The sequence below is a fragment of the Patella vulgata genome, chromosome 3 (genome assembly GCF_932274485.2).
Source record: "Patella vulgata chromosome 3, xgPatVulg1.2, whole genome shotgun sequence".
NCBI lineage: Eukaryota > Metazoa > Mollusca > Gastropoda > Patellidae > Patella > Patella vulgata.
Window position 1 is genome coordinate 34,817,843 of NC_065881.2, and position 15,415 is coordinate 34,833,257.

Below are 15,415 nucleotides of genomic sequence, written 5' to 3' on the forward strand. Positions count from 1 at the left end.
GACTGCGTGACGTTTGATGACAAGGGTATTCAAAGTAGGCTGGTCAGACTGAAGACAAAGACTAGAAAGCTGGGTAAAAATAAAAATAATTCTAATAACGCTTTAAAATTATATGACGATTATCTCGACAGTCCTTTTTTCCCCGGGTTAGTGGACAAGACACCATCGGTAGATACCAGCACGATACATTTAATAAATAGAGAGACACAGCCATCTGTCGATGCTGCGACTTTGACCAAATTAAATAGGAAAAATAAGAATTTATTAAGAAGGGTCAATACGTATAAAAAAAAAATTCCGTTTAAAAAATCGACTAAGGAAGACCTCAAAAGAATTGATTCGCGCGAAGGCTAATAATAATAAAGTTTTGGCAAATAAAAAAACTGGTTGTAAGTCCCAACCTCGTGGCGAAGAAGTAATTTTGTATGATGTCAAAAATCAAAGATACACTCCAGAATGCCATAATTTGGTCATGCAACTAAAAAACCTCAACGTTTCCGATAGGAACGTCAACGCGGTTATAACCGGGACTGAAATCTAATTATACCCCAAAAAGAACTACAGTTCAAAGAATATCATGTGAGCGCGTCGGTGTATCTTTAAAGCATGTTTCGGAAACCTTAAAGTCAGCAAAAAACACCACTTTATATACGGACGAAACTACAAAATTTGGCTCCAAATTCGGTACATATGCACTAACCACTGACTCGACTCATACGCCAATTATTATTGGTCTTCGGAATATGGCTGATAAATATGCGCGAACTACTCTTGCAACTTTAAATGAAATTTTGGCAGATCTTGATGATATAGCTGGGCCCATTAGTAAATCCGTAATTTTCGAAATTAGAAATACAATGTCAGACAGAGCCAGCACCGAAAAGCTTTTTAACAATTTATTTACACAGTACAGAGGCAATTTTTGTTCTAAATTAGTAGAAAACTGGTCAGATTTATCAGATTCAGAGCGAAATATTCACCTAAATATCAATCATTTCTTTTGCGGTCTTCATCTATTAACTGGTTTGGCCGATAAAAGTGCGTCTGAATTGAAGAAATTTGAGGAAATGTATTTTAAAACGTATTCGGCCCAAACGTTTAAAACCGCTTCTTCATTTTTGCCAAACGGACCTGGGTGTGTTCGATTGGTTCGGACCATCTGTAAAGCTTTTACAAAGGGTGGGGACGAAAAGTCGGGTTGTTATTTGCCTTTTAAGTTGTATCTCAAGTCCCTTGGGATTTCAAAATTACCGCTAACGCCATTTCATGGTAACCGGTTTAATATTACTATTCAAAAAAAGTAGGGGATATTTGATTTTTAAGTGTTATTAAAGTCACCTAATGAAACTGACGAAGAAACAAATGACAAAATGAAATGAAGTTCACATTCATCGATTTATTCCAAATGATCGTTAGACTAAGTAAGGCACAGACTGACCATTATAAGGGTAAAATGATACCCGGGGTCAAACAGCAAAGTTACCACAGCATCACAACCAAGTCAGTAACGGGTAAATCCTCCTCCGTTTGCCAAACAAGCATTGATCCGACGTGGCATACTCCTAATGAGACGTCTAAGGTCATTTTGGTCCAGATTGTCCCATTCCTGTTGCAACGCAGCAGCAAGTTCTTGGACATTGGCAGGACGTTGTTGACGTTGACGTAACCTCTGTCCAAGCATGTCCCAGACATGCTCGATGGGGGAGAGGTCGGGACTCAGTGCTGGCCAAGGTAATGTGGTGATGTTCTGTTGTTGGAGGTAACCTGTAACGATCCTGGCCCTGTGACATCTTGCGTTGTCATCCTGGAAGATGAAACGGCGGCAATGACGTCGTGCGAACGGCACAACATGGACTGCCAAGATGTTGTCCCGGTAGTACTGGATGGTAACACGCCCTGCAACAACATGTAAAGCCGTTCTTCCAGCAACAGTGATGCCTCCCCACACCATAACAGAACCACCCCCAAATCGATCATGTCTGATGACGTTAACGTCTTGGAAGCGCTCGTTTCGACGACGCCACACCCTCCTACGTCTGTCCAAAAAATCAACAGTGAACCTTGACTCACCTGAAAACATCACATTGCTCCAGCGTCGATTATCCCAGTGTTGACGATCCCTACACCAACGACGTCTTGCCTGAATGTGATGATCTCTCAAACAAGGGATCACGCGAGGACGTCGGGCGCGAAGGTGACCCATATGCAGTCGATTCCGAATCGTCTGGACTCTCACTCTCACACCAGTGTCTGTTTGAAGACGAGCGCTGATCTGATTTGCTGTGATGACACGATTTCTCAAGGCCAAGGTACGGATAAATCGATCCTGGGCTTGAGTTGTCGCCCTTGGTCGACCTGAGCGTGGTCTGTCCTGTACAGATTGTGTATCACGGTATCTTGACCATAGCCTGCTTATGACAGACTGAGAAACATTCATCGTCCGCGCCACAACCGCCTGTGTTGTGCCGATCTGTAGCATGCCAAGGGCACGTAACCTTTCATTTTGGGTAAGCCGACGCATATCAAAATTTGTTTTCTGGTCACTAAAACAATTAAACTGATGTTTCCACCCTGGAATTCAATGCCACAATGACTGTAACATTCAAAGTCAGAGTCGTGCAAATCTTGGGTTGGACCCCCATGATGATCCCAAGCATCACCTGCATTCCATGCGGTAGCTATTGGTGCGTTTGGGCGTCACATGTAACTGGAAATGTTTCTTCTGTTAGGTTCTGTTTCTTGTGACTTTTTTCGTAGTCATTTGCATATTTTAGTATTATGCCCCCAAAATCAAATATCCCCTACTTTTTTTGAATATTATATTTTCCACAATGCCGCAATTGTAAATTATATGGCCAAGCATATAACAAATTTTCTTGGTGATTTTGGAACAGAAAATAGATTGACCCAAAGCATATTTTTAGATATTAAAATTCCGTTATTTCATATTGAGTGCCAGGCTTTGGGCTTGATAGATAAATTAATTACAGCTCCACTGTGGCGCATACTAGAAAACGGCATTAATGCACTTGACATGAAAACTATTTATCAGAAATTACATGATTTTTTGGAAAACCCGAATATTGAAAACTTTGTTGAAGGTAAATCACACCCATTTGAATCTCTAATCAAAATTGAAAATGATTCGGTCCTTGCTAACCTGACGAAATTTGATTCTGATTTAACTTTTAATTCAACCCTGATCCATATTTTGGAAGTCCTCTTTGCCGAGTTTAGAAAGTACATTGCAAAAATTTTACTTGAGTATCGAGATGACTTTAATCCTTCGTGTTCGAGTTCTGCCATGCCTCACAACAAATTACCGGAAACCGTGTTCAGTCATCTCGATAGATTAATGAGGATCACGCCCTCGTCTAATATTTTTGGCAACGAAGCGCCCATTTTATATAAAATGAATAAATCTGATGAATGGCTAAAAAATCATTCACCTGATAAACGTAATTTGGTCTTAATGGATGCTCAAACGATAACTAAAAATCAACTTTCTAAATTTAGGCAAAGACGGGAAGAAATCGAAAAAAAAAGCTAGCGGTTCTTTTGGCAAAAAGAATGAATTAATAGAAAAGGGGAAACGTGAGATTAGGAAAAAAGAGCGCCTAACAACAGAAATTATCGGGGTGGGTCTTTGGAAAAGTAAAGAGGGTATGGAAAATGGGCTTTTACAACTTACAGATAGGGAAATAAAAGAGGCACTGAAGGCACAGCTCCGGTTTCGTAGGTATGTTTTAAATCAGCAAGTTTCCAATAAGTCTATATTTTATTTTTCTGTCGCCGGTAAGGAACACTCGATTTCAGTTTTAAAAGGAAATTTACAAAAATTAATTGACCTGGCTGATCCTACCTAACCGGAAGAAACTTTCAATGCCCCTTTTTAGCGGTTATAAAAAAATACAATTTCTTCATTCTTCGTTTCTAAAACCATTTTATTTGTCAATCCAGACGTCCCAGCAGACCGACATTCCGACACTTCTCACAGTATTTTAACAATTCATTATTTAATAACTGTTTTCTTTAAACCAATCGGTTAATTTTCGGATAGCAATTTATTTTATAAAATACGCCTACTACTGTAGATCTGCTTTGATATCGTGCTTGAAAAGTTGCCTTTGAGATATTCTAAGTAAAACTTAACTTTTTATTTTGTCCCAAGGGGAACAATTTGGAATATATGTTTATTACAGATTAGTTCTAAATTACATATCTGTGTTTGGTAAATAATGACTATGTATTATTTATTATCAATCGATTTGTGAATTGTCGTAATAGATCGTGTTTTGGGGTAAGATTTGAGTTACGCTTTGTTTGATAAAGTGAGTACACCTGCGCTGATTACCTTAATTTTTAACCTATTTATTTTTGGGAAAACCCGTATTTCTTTCGTATAATAGCAGACAAGATAATATTGACTGTTTTATAAAAAAAATATCTGCCAAGACAGATGTTATACTATACATATAAATGTATGTAAGAGTGTTGTAATAGACGACATACCGTTATGAAAGAAGATCTAACATACAGGCATGTTGATTCCGAGGGCGTTGGTCACGATGAGATGTGTTTTTGTTAATGTTATCGATCGCTTTCAGTCCCTATAAAGTTATAGGAAATACATATTAAAATAATCAGCATATTTATTCTTGTGTAAAAGCTATCATACAAGAAGGAACGTCCTCCCGAATTTGAATTTGTTCTTAATTATGTATCTTCTAGTTTGTATTCACTTATTCAAACCCAACTACAAAATGTCAATGTACATCTCAAATCTGTACATAACTTGATCAGCTATTGCATATTTTTCATTTAGATTGATTAAAATAGTCTGTCATTATTTAATACTCTAATTACTCCATGAAACTTTTCGTCAATATACATACTTTCCGAACATTATTTCTTAAATGGGACATCAAATATTAATTTATAAAGGCACATTCACATATAAATACCAATATAAATAGACCTATGTGTCTATGGGTATACAGAAAATATAAATAGATTGGTCTAATATATCTACAAAAACTTAAATAAATTTAAATTGGACTGCACACATCAAAATTAAGCACACGGGAATGGCCGATCCAAAACTGAGCTGCGTTACGCATGCTCGGAAATCTTAAATTCAATCGAAGCATGGAGCCAATTTCATCAGATAGCAAATTACAAATTAAACGAATAGTCCCGAATGGTAGTGATGGTTCATTCTTATCGGAAAATAATCAATAATTTGAAATAACCAAAAGAACATAACTCCGTCAACATTGAAAACCCAAAACAAATATGTCCGTGGATGGTGCACAAAAGCAGTGTATTTTACAATGCAGTCGAATGGATATATCTTGTGAAATATAGCACACAGGTACAGTTTCTTGGCAGTTTATAATAAAGGATCATCTAGGGTTGTTCTTTATATAAATATAGTGCCATAACTGTAAATAGTTTTCGAGATTTTTTTTCAGCTCGGGTCACCCTAGCAATGATTCTTTTATGTGGATGACAATAGGGTTCTTAATGTTGCAGGGTAATGTGCACAAGGTACAGCAATTTTTGTTCGATCTGAACGACTGAACATTGCTCCTTGTCATATACTGTCCATCGTGAGATTAGAATATTTATTTGATTCCCTGGTTGTATGGACAAGGAGTAGGGTTGTCTGATCCAAGTTTGGGGTTTTTCCCCTGGTCCTCCGGTTTTCTCCCACTGCTGAAGAGACTACAGGATGCAAATTTTTGAAAGAAAATTGAACGATAAGTTAGTTCTGAAATGACCTAGTTTTGAGTAAACTCGATTTGTTTCTTTCTCTTCGTTTCAAGGTGGTGGCACTTCCGGTTCAATTGGCAGACTTCATATTTTGTGTACACATCAGTACTTTCTTTGCTAGTACAGAAAAAAAATTTCAAGGCAATCTGACCTATATTTCGTCAATTTTTTTTTAAAAATGTGATCTTTAATTTCATCAAGGGGAGATAATTTAGAACATTTCTAATGACATCTTTCAAGTCGCTTCGATAAGGTTACTTACATACTAAATTTCATAAAAATCGTGCAACTATTAAAGAAGTTGTCAAGTTGGTCTCAACTTCCGGTTCGAAATCAAAGCGATTTGAAGTAAATGTTTCAAGGTACTCAAAGAAAAAAATAATTACAGTAATTATCGGAAATCGCCGAAAATCAACAGGCTTCTTCGTCTCATGACCTTAAACACTGTGTATAAATTTAAAGTAGCTAAGTCTCTAACTCAATATCATCCAAAGTCTTACACGTTGAAAATACGAATTATTTGTCAATTCAAATCAACATTGATGTTGTGATCTTAACAGGAAAAGACAGGCTTCTGATATCCAATATTTAAGACAAAATAAACATTTTACCATTGGTACACGAATCGTGTACCATAGTCCGTTTTAGCGTCATTTGCAAGAAGTGACCAGAAAGAACGAGGCTAGACATATTCAACTGGGGAGCCTGCGCAATAGACCGGAATAACCAGACGCTAGAAATTACTATAGGGTTGAGACACATGGCGTATTTCGCTGGACATTTGAAATTGATTTGAAATTAAGAGTCAAAACGGAAACAATTGAATGTAAATCAGTTTATATACAATCAGATTACATTATTATATGCGTTGCGACCCATTTGGGTCAATTTCTAGGTCTCAAATATGAGCGATTTAGCTCCTTTAAAGTCAATCGGATACTAAATTTAGCCTCTAAAGTGTCCACAAGATTTTTTCAAGTGATCAAGGGCCATAACTCTGACAGTAATTATCGGAAATCGCTGAAAATCAGTAGGCTTCTTCGTCTCATGACCTTAAACACTGTATAAATTTAAAGTAATCGGATATTAACTTTAGCCGGCCGGACGTGGGCGACGACAATATACGACCACATTTCAATGTGGGCGTATAAAATTAACCGCATGCATATAATATTTAATATATGATAATATCAAAATAGTCGATTTCGGTTTTTAGTGTTGCGGTCATTTTAAAAAAATGTCTTTTAAGGACAATGTGTATAGTACTAATAGCAATCACATACGGAAGAAGCGATAAGATCCCTTTGCATTTGCAATTTCAAAATTAATTAAAACCAAATTTAAATTCCGAAAATCTTTTTTTTGGGGGGGGCTAAAACTTTTTTTTTTTAATCGGATCAAAATGAGAGTAAGGCACTTTTTTCCCCTCATGGAAGCCGTAAATTGACTTGAGGCCAGAGTCCTTGAAGTTGTACAGCTGCACCCGGTGACCGATATTTATTTAACGGGGAATAAGTGATAATTCATATTATAGCAGTAAATAATTAAAATATTTCATAGGGATTATAATAATATGTATATCATGTCTGGGTATTACTGGGTTAAAACCAATATTAAATTCCGAAAATCGTTTTTTTGCTAAAACTCTTTTTTTTTTAATGGGATCAAAATGGGGGTAAAGCACAGAGTCCGGGGTGGTAATGGGCGTATTGTGTCCAAATTTCATGGTTTTCGGACAATCGGTGCCGGTGTCACGGCGAAATTCCACTTTTTTCCCCTCATGGAAGCCGTAAATTGACTTGAGGCCAGAGTCCTTGAAGTTGTACAGCTGCACCCGGTGACCGATATTTATTTAACGGGGAATAAGTGATAATTCATATTATAGCAGTAAATAATTAAAATATTTCATAGGGATTATAATAATATGTATATCATGTCTGGGTATTACTGGGTTAAAACCAATATTAAATTCCGAAAATCGTTTTTTTGCTAAAACTCTTTTTTTTTTAATGGGATCAAAATGGGGGTAAAGCACAGAGTCCGGGGTGGTAATGGGCGTATTGTGTCCAAATTTCATGGTTTTCGGACAATCGGTGCCGGTGTCACGGCGAAATTCCACTTTTTCCCCCCTCATGGAAGCCGTCAAACGACTTGAACGAATGCAGGTATCACCTTGAAATTTTCAGGGTACCTAGGTACTAACGTGAAAAGTTGCTCGCCGGAATTTAGTACTCATGGTACCGTTGGTTCCTGTCTAGCGCATGCGCGAAATCAAAACCAGCTAAACTCGAAAACAACCTTGTCGGCACGGAAAACATCAAAGGAGAAATTCGAATTTTTGAAATATTCAAATACCAAACATTCGACCATGATCCAGGCTATCCTGAAATGTAATAATTTCGGTAATAGGAGACACATTCTCTAAGTCACGACCAATTGTGTATGTTTTCAAGCCCATTAATGTGGATTTTTCACTATTTTTCATTTTCAATTCAAAATGGCGTCCATCAGTTGACCTAAATCAAAATTCTACTGCCTACATTTTATGGGCTTTCCTTCAAGGATTTGGAAAATATAATCCCCTTGTCTGTAAGTAAAATATCAAAAAAGCCTTAGCGATATTTCACATTTCAAGATGGTGGCACTTCCGGTTTGGGCTACAAACTCCATTTTTTGTGTACGAATCAGTAGTGTCGTAACTAGTAAAGAAATACAATTTCAAGGCAATCGGATGTATATTTTGTCGATTTTTTTTTAAAACTTTGATCCTTAATTTCATCAAGGGGAGATAATACAGAAAATTTCTAATGACATTTTTCAAGTTGTATCGGTAAGATCTACTTACATACTGAATTTCATGAAAATCGTGCAACTATTAAAGAAGTTGTGAAGTTGATTTTAACTTCCGGTTCGAAATCACAGCGACGAATTTTTGAAATTCGAAAATCCGAAATTGCAGATTTGAAGTAAATGATTCAAGGTACTCAAAGAATTTTTTTTTAGTAAAATAGGTCAAAAAGTCACAAAGTTACAGCAATGTAGGTCAAATGCATTCGTTCGTAAAATTCGGTGATTTCGGACGTGTAAAACGTTTTGAAAACATACCTATTCCAAATCCACCACCCATTTTTTTTTGGGGGGGGGGGGTAGGTCAAAGTTTCAGAAAGATCCCACGGTTAGATTCTGAGATATAAGATTTGCAGGAAAAACACACACACACAAAAAAAAAATAATAACTAGAACTGCGAAGCAGTAATGACGTTACCCTTGAACTTATGTCACTTCCGGTACCAATGAAACCGTTAAACAGGTTTCCACATAAGCATTGCACACATGAAATAAAATGGACGCAGAAACAACCATATCCAGCAATCAATTCATTTGCTACATGTCAGTGATCCTGTCAAAATTACATTACTTCCGGTGATAATGAAAATGTTAAATTGGTTTATGAAATCAGAACATACTAAACTAAGGCATACATGTACATAATGACTGACGGGTATCAACACCATCAGATAATAACTTTAAGATACCAGACCATAGCCTACAAATGGTTCTGAAGGTTTTTATAAATCTTTCCAACAAATATGGTAAATATCAGCCATTTAAATTGGAGGAAAGAAAAACAAACACAATTTGCAAGAGATGGATAGAGAAGAAAGTTAAACAAGAAAGTTTTTTCATACAATAATATAATTCAGGAAGTAACAATCTGATATGAGCTAATTACCACAGGAACCAACATCTTTTGGTAATCAATTCATTTTATACATTTAGTGATCCTGACGAAATTACATTATATGCAGTGATAATGATAAAGATAAATTAGTTTTTTAAAATCAGAAATGGCAAAGACCCAAAACCTTGAAAAGTGACTTGTAGAAAATCGTCTATTTCTCTACAGCCGTACAAGTTAGAAACCATTTTGCGGCATCTGTATGATCATATGTGTTCAATATATTTGTTGAGCGGAATCAAAAATCATAATTGTAAAAACATTACAAATCAGACTCATTTGACCAAAATATCTGTTTTGAAGGCTACAAATACAGTTTTTGCCAAATTGACGTTACTTCCGGTGATAATGAAAATCTGAAATTACTTGTATGAAATCATAATTGGTAAAAGGTATCAAACAGTGAACATTTTATGAAAATCGAATAATAATTGACAGTTGTATGGTCCAAAAACCTTGAAAAGTGACCTGTTCAAAATCGTCTATTTCTCCGCAACTGACCAAGTTAGAAAGGAATTTGTGATATCTATATGATCGTATGGGTTCATTCTATTAGTTGATTGGAATCAAATATCAAAATTTTAAACGAATAACAAATACAACTCATTTGAATAAATTATTTGTTTCGAAGGCTATAAATACGGTTTTTGCCCAAATTACGTAATTTCCGGTGATATTGGTAATGTTGAATTGGTTTGACCTAGTTAAAATTGACATTACGCACCAAATGGTGTAACTTTTATGAAAATCCAGTAATGATTGACTCTTTTACAGGCAAACTAGCGTAAAAAGTGACTCATGCAAAATTGCCCATTTCTCGGCAACTGCTCATATTACAAACTATTTTTCACATACATTCTCTTCGTATGGGTTATTTCTACAAGTTTATGAACGTATCAAAGAAATATTTTAATATATGAAGGCGCTGGATGGGTTGTAAATAGCTTATTTTTACCCCTTTTTTTACCTTTTAATCGAAATGGCCCGAAAACGAAATCGAAATTAAAAAAACTGAGTCCGAGATTTTGTGCACCTTAACAGTGCGCATCTTTTGGATAATATCAGATTTGTAAAAAATAATATTTGCTTTCAAAAAGTGGTACCGAACTGTCAATATTGTAGTTTTTGCTAAATTTACGCGTCTTCCGGTTCCGACAGGAAACTTTACCGGTAACAAAAAAAATGACATTTTGAACCACGGAACATATGAACTAGGTTTTATACAAATCGAACAATAAATAATTAATGTAGGACTGAAAAACTGAATTAGCCAATGGCGGCCAAGGAAAATTACGGAAACAAAAAATGTTGACATTTTTGTTCAAATCAGATGACTCTTTAACCTTGGTTAAAATGTCATATAAAAATATTAATAAATAAAAAAGTTTTTTGTAAAAATTTAAATTTTCAAAATTTGGCGTCTAATATCTTCCAAGATTTGTCGAAAATCAAAAATCAAAAGTAACATAGCTATGTCCCCTGTTTCTGGCTATGTCAAAATGCATCATATGCTAAAATCCAATGATTATTGTTAATATTACGGCAATATTTCAAAAAACGACATTTTCGGTGATTTCGGACATTTCGCAATGTCGCAGAATGCCGGGAATAGCTTTAATCTCTCACCCACACCCACTTTCCCTTTAAAACTGAAGACATTGTATCGATCCGACAAGAAGTTGCTGAGATATAAGCAAATTGGAAAAAAAAAATAATAATAATAAGAAGAATAATAATAAGAATAATTTTAACAAAAACAATAGTGTTTCACACAAGCTACGCAGTGTGAAACCCTAATAACTAGACCTGCAAGCAGCAATGAACCGGCTTTCAAGAATCAGACAGGAAGTGTATCTTTTGATCCGGTCACACCCGACGGTGAAATCACGATTTTTGCAAGAGCACCGATTTTTACTGTTTTTTTTTAAAATATCGAATATTTTTTCGACTACTTCCGGTGTACGGATCATTGTCGGGATAGACTAAACGCGTTGTAGGGGAACTTAACTTCATGTACCAAAAGTTTCAGAAAGATCCATTGGACAGTTTTTAAAAGAAAGGAAAATTAGAAGATATTTAACGATATTTAGCAAATAAATGGTAGTCTGATACAATGTGTTATCTCCCTTATACCATGAGAAGATATAACGATTTTTAAACACCCACATTTTCATGTGGACGTATATTGTCGTCGCCCCTGTCCGTCCGTCCACAATTTGTTTGTGAACACTATACAGGTCACAATTCTTATCCGATTTTGACAAAACTTGAAATATAGGTTTATCTCCAAAAGATTTCGCCTACTTTCGATATTGGCATGTATCGGATCGAAACTTCATGGATTATGGCCCCTGTTTGTACGAAAAATCACGTTTTTAGCTTGTGGACACTATAGAGGTCACAATTTTTATCCGATTTTGTTGAAACTTGAAATGTAAGTTGATAACCCAAAGATCTCGGTTCCTTTTGATATTCGCGCAGCTCGGACCGTAACTTCCTGAATTATGGTCCCTGGTTGTAAATGAAATGAAATGAAATGTTGTTTAATGGCACGTCAGCTCCAACCGGGATATATTGCGCCATACATATGGTGAATTTAACGAGACAAATTAAAACAATATCACAGGAATGTATTCATATATGTAAATAAAAACAAATATCACAGAAAATATACTTAAAAATAAATATATCAATTCCTTTACATATATAAATATTTAAAAAACAATATATGATAAATATATACAATTAAAATTTTGAATAAAAGTTTGTCTCTTTTAAAAATGCTAGCAATTCATCATAAAGCTCCGGTTGAGCAAATAGCTGACGTGCTGACTGGCAACGGTAATATTTAGATCTAATATGTTTGAGATGATTGCACTCAATCAAGATGTGTTTCACTGTCAAAGGAACATGACAGTGAACACATTGTGGTTGAGGCTCTCGCTTTAAGATGAAAATGTGTGTTAAAAAAGTATGACCAATGCGAGAGAGGAAGACGAACAGAAGTAGTCTCAGATGGCGTGACAGTAGCTGAAGCTACCCGATCGCCATCTTTGGAACCATCCGTATAAATTGGAGCATATTTTGACCTTAACTCCCCGAAGAGAGACTGAAACACTGTGGAACCAGTATCTTTCTTTTTGTTTTTTGTAAGATTGAGATCGATCTTGGGAGGAGATATAGACCACGGTGGTGTCTCAAAGAAAGGGGTATTCGCAATACTGTCTTGACTGATACCAGCCTGAGACAAAAGGGGTTGAATGCGAATACCGAATGATGGAATAACATTAGTCTTCAGTAAATATAGATGTTCATGAAAGGGTCTAAATATGGTGTTAAATGAAATATGATGAGGCAGAGATGCAATTTTTGTAGCATATTGCAGTGCAAGTTTATCACGTCTGTCGTGCAATGAGGGCTCGTGCGCCTCGACGTATAAACTCTGCACCGGAGATGTTCGGAATGCTCCTAAACTGATTCTAAGTCCTTGGTTGTCAAGCTCTTTGAGATAAGCCTCGCGGGCAGACCCATACACAATACACCCATAATCGAGTTTTGATCTTATCAGTGCTCGATATAATCTGAGCAAGACCTTACGGTCTGCTCCCCAGTCAGTGTTTGATAGGACTCTCAATATATTGAGGGCTTTCAGACATTTCTTCTTGAGGGTTTTAATATGAGGAATAAATGATAATTTCTTATCAAATATCAAACCCAAGAATTTCGTTTCATCTACAACTGGAATGGGACTACCATCCAGTGTAAGTTCCGGATCAGGATTTAAACCTCTTCTTTGACAGAAGTGCATGCACACAGTCTTGGATTTCGAAAATCGAAACCCATTGTCAGTTGCCCATCGTTGAATAGAATTCAGACAAAGCTGCAACTGACGTTCGATTGTCTGCATACTTGTCGATCCGTAACACATCTGAAAGTCATCAACATAAAGAGAGCCGTCGACCCCACGTTTAAGGCACGTCGGTATTGAATTTATTGTGATTGCAAACAGTGTGGGAGATAAAATACTTCCCTGGGGAACTCCCATTTCCTGGGGAAATGGGTCAGAGAATATTGATCCCAAGCGTACCTTAAACGACATATCTTCTAAGAAGTTTTTAATGAAGATAGGTAAGCGACCCCGCAGACCGAGGTTATGCAGGTCGCGCATGATACCATATTTCCATGTGGTATCATAAGCTTTCTCCAGATCAAAAAATATAGCAACTAAATGTTGTTTCTAGATGAAAGCATCCCTGACAAACGTTTCAAATCTAACGAGATGATCAAGAGTGCTCCTTTGGGACCGAAATCCACATTGAAGATCTGTAATGAGGTTGTTGGACTCAAGGTACCAAACAAGCCTTCGATTGATCAATCTCTCCATGGTTTTGCAAATGCAGCTAGTTAAAGCGATCGGACAATAATTGGTAGGATTCGTAGGATCTTTACCCGGTTTTGGGATGGGAATTATAGTGGCTTCATGCCACGAAGGAGGGAAATTCCCATCAACCCAAATCCGGTTGTAAAGATCTAATAATATTAAGAGTCATATTTACTTACTGCACAATATTTTATTTTAAAATTAACAACATTGCACTTCTTTCGTTCAAGTGTGTAATGCTCAAAGCGACACTTCTCAGTTCATCAAATCTATCATTTGCGGCCTGTTACAGCTCTGTCCTGTCGGTTTCTTTGACAATATAAATAAACCAGAACTTGATTACCCAATCAACAATCTTAACCCCGTTAGAGGGGTGAGGTTTAACGTCCACTCGATACAAACTAGGTCATTTCGGGTCTATATTTCAATAATTCGCTTGCGCGTATAGAGGTCTTTAGCAGTGGGGGAAACTGGAGACCGTGTCTATTCATTTAGGTGGTAATGAAATCGCCGCGACATCGTCACCTGTGGATATATTAGAATAATTAGAATTTTTTGTTCAAAAGTGACAATATTCTAAGAATTGGTGAAATTTTGACAAGACGAGATTTCTCAAAGGCGCCTAGTTTGGAACCGGAATAATTTAAGACAAAGAAAACGCGTTAATAAGTCATTAAAAGACAGATATAAAGATAAATTCGTGTGCTTTCCTGACATATTATACCCAAATGATTTTTTACAGGACCGCGTGAAGAAATATAGTATAAGAAGACTTTTGAGTAGGCCACGAGACCGTTAAATGAACAATTTTAAATCAACCTCTAAATACTCTTTTATTTGGATGTTTGGTTTTTATTTTAAAAACTGGTTTTACTTTAATCCATTTTTAAATCTTTGTTAATTTTCTTTTAAAACTTTTATTTTATGTTATGTTATGTTATATATTTATAAGCTTTTAACGTGTAATATTGGATGGAAAAGCCAGACATCGGTAATCACATTTGAAGTATATTTCTCACGATATATCTCACTATTTTTGAATAAAATCAAGTAATATGCTCATTTTGCACCATTATGTTGTAGTATTAGGTAGTATGTGGTGATATTGGAGTTGTATTCGGGTGGTATTGGGTAGTATTGGGTAGTATTGTGTAGTATTGGGTAAATCGTCCCGCCGATGGAGAACCGTTCTGTTCACATATGAGGAGAGTCGGTATTGCGTATCAATCGCAGATGACAGGACCAGAATATGGCGTTGACATGGCCAGCGTTATTCTGACCGATGTGTCATGGAACGAGACCCTTGGGGAGGTCCAAGCATAATGGTTTGGGGTGGAATCGGCCTGAACGAGAGAGTGGGTCCTGCGGTGTTCCAAAATCTTGGTCCAAGGAGAGGAGCCGGCATCACATCAATGCGCTACATCGATCAAGCTCTCAGAACCCACGTCATACCACATTTCGCACGTCATCGAAACAAACGTTTTCCAGCATGACAAAGCCCGTGCCCACACCGCCAGAGT

At 36.5% G+C, this 15,415-nt stretch overlaps 1 protein-coding gene across 1 annotated transcript; it reads left to right on the forward strand.

Moving 5' to 3' along the window:
- Nucleotides 1-857: 857 nt before the first annotated feature.
- On the forward strand, nucleotides 858-3,364 carry LOC130012338 (uncharacterized; the record flags this gene model as incomplete). Its single annotated transcript, XM_056100047.1, has 3 exons — nucleotides 858-1,277; nucleotides 2,894-3,017; nucleotides 3,138-3,364. Coding segments are annotated over exons 1-3 (771 nt in total), but the record flags the coding sequence as incomplete, so codon positions are not given.
- Between the last annotated feature and the right edge of the window lie 12,051 nt (nucleotides 3,365-15,415).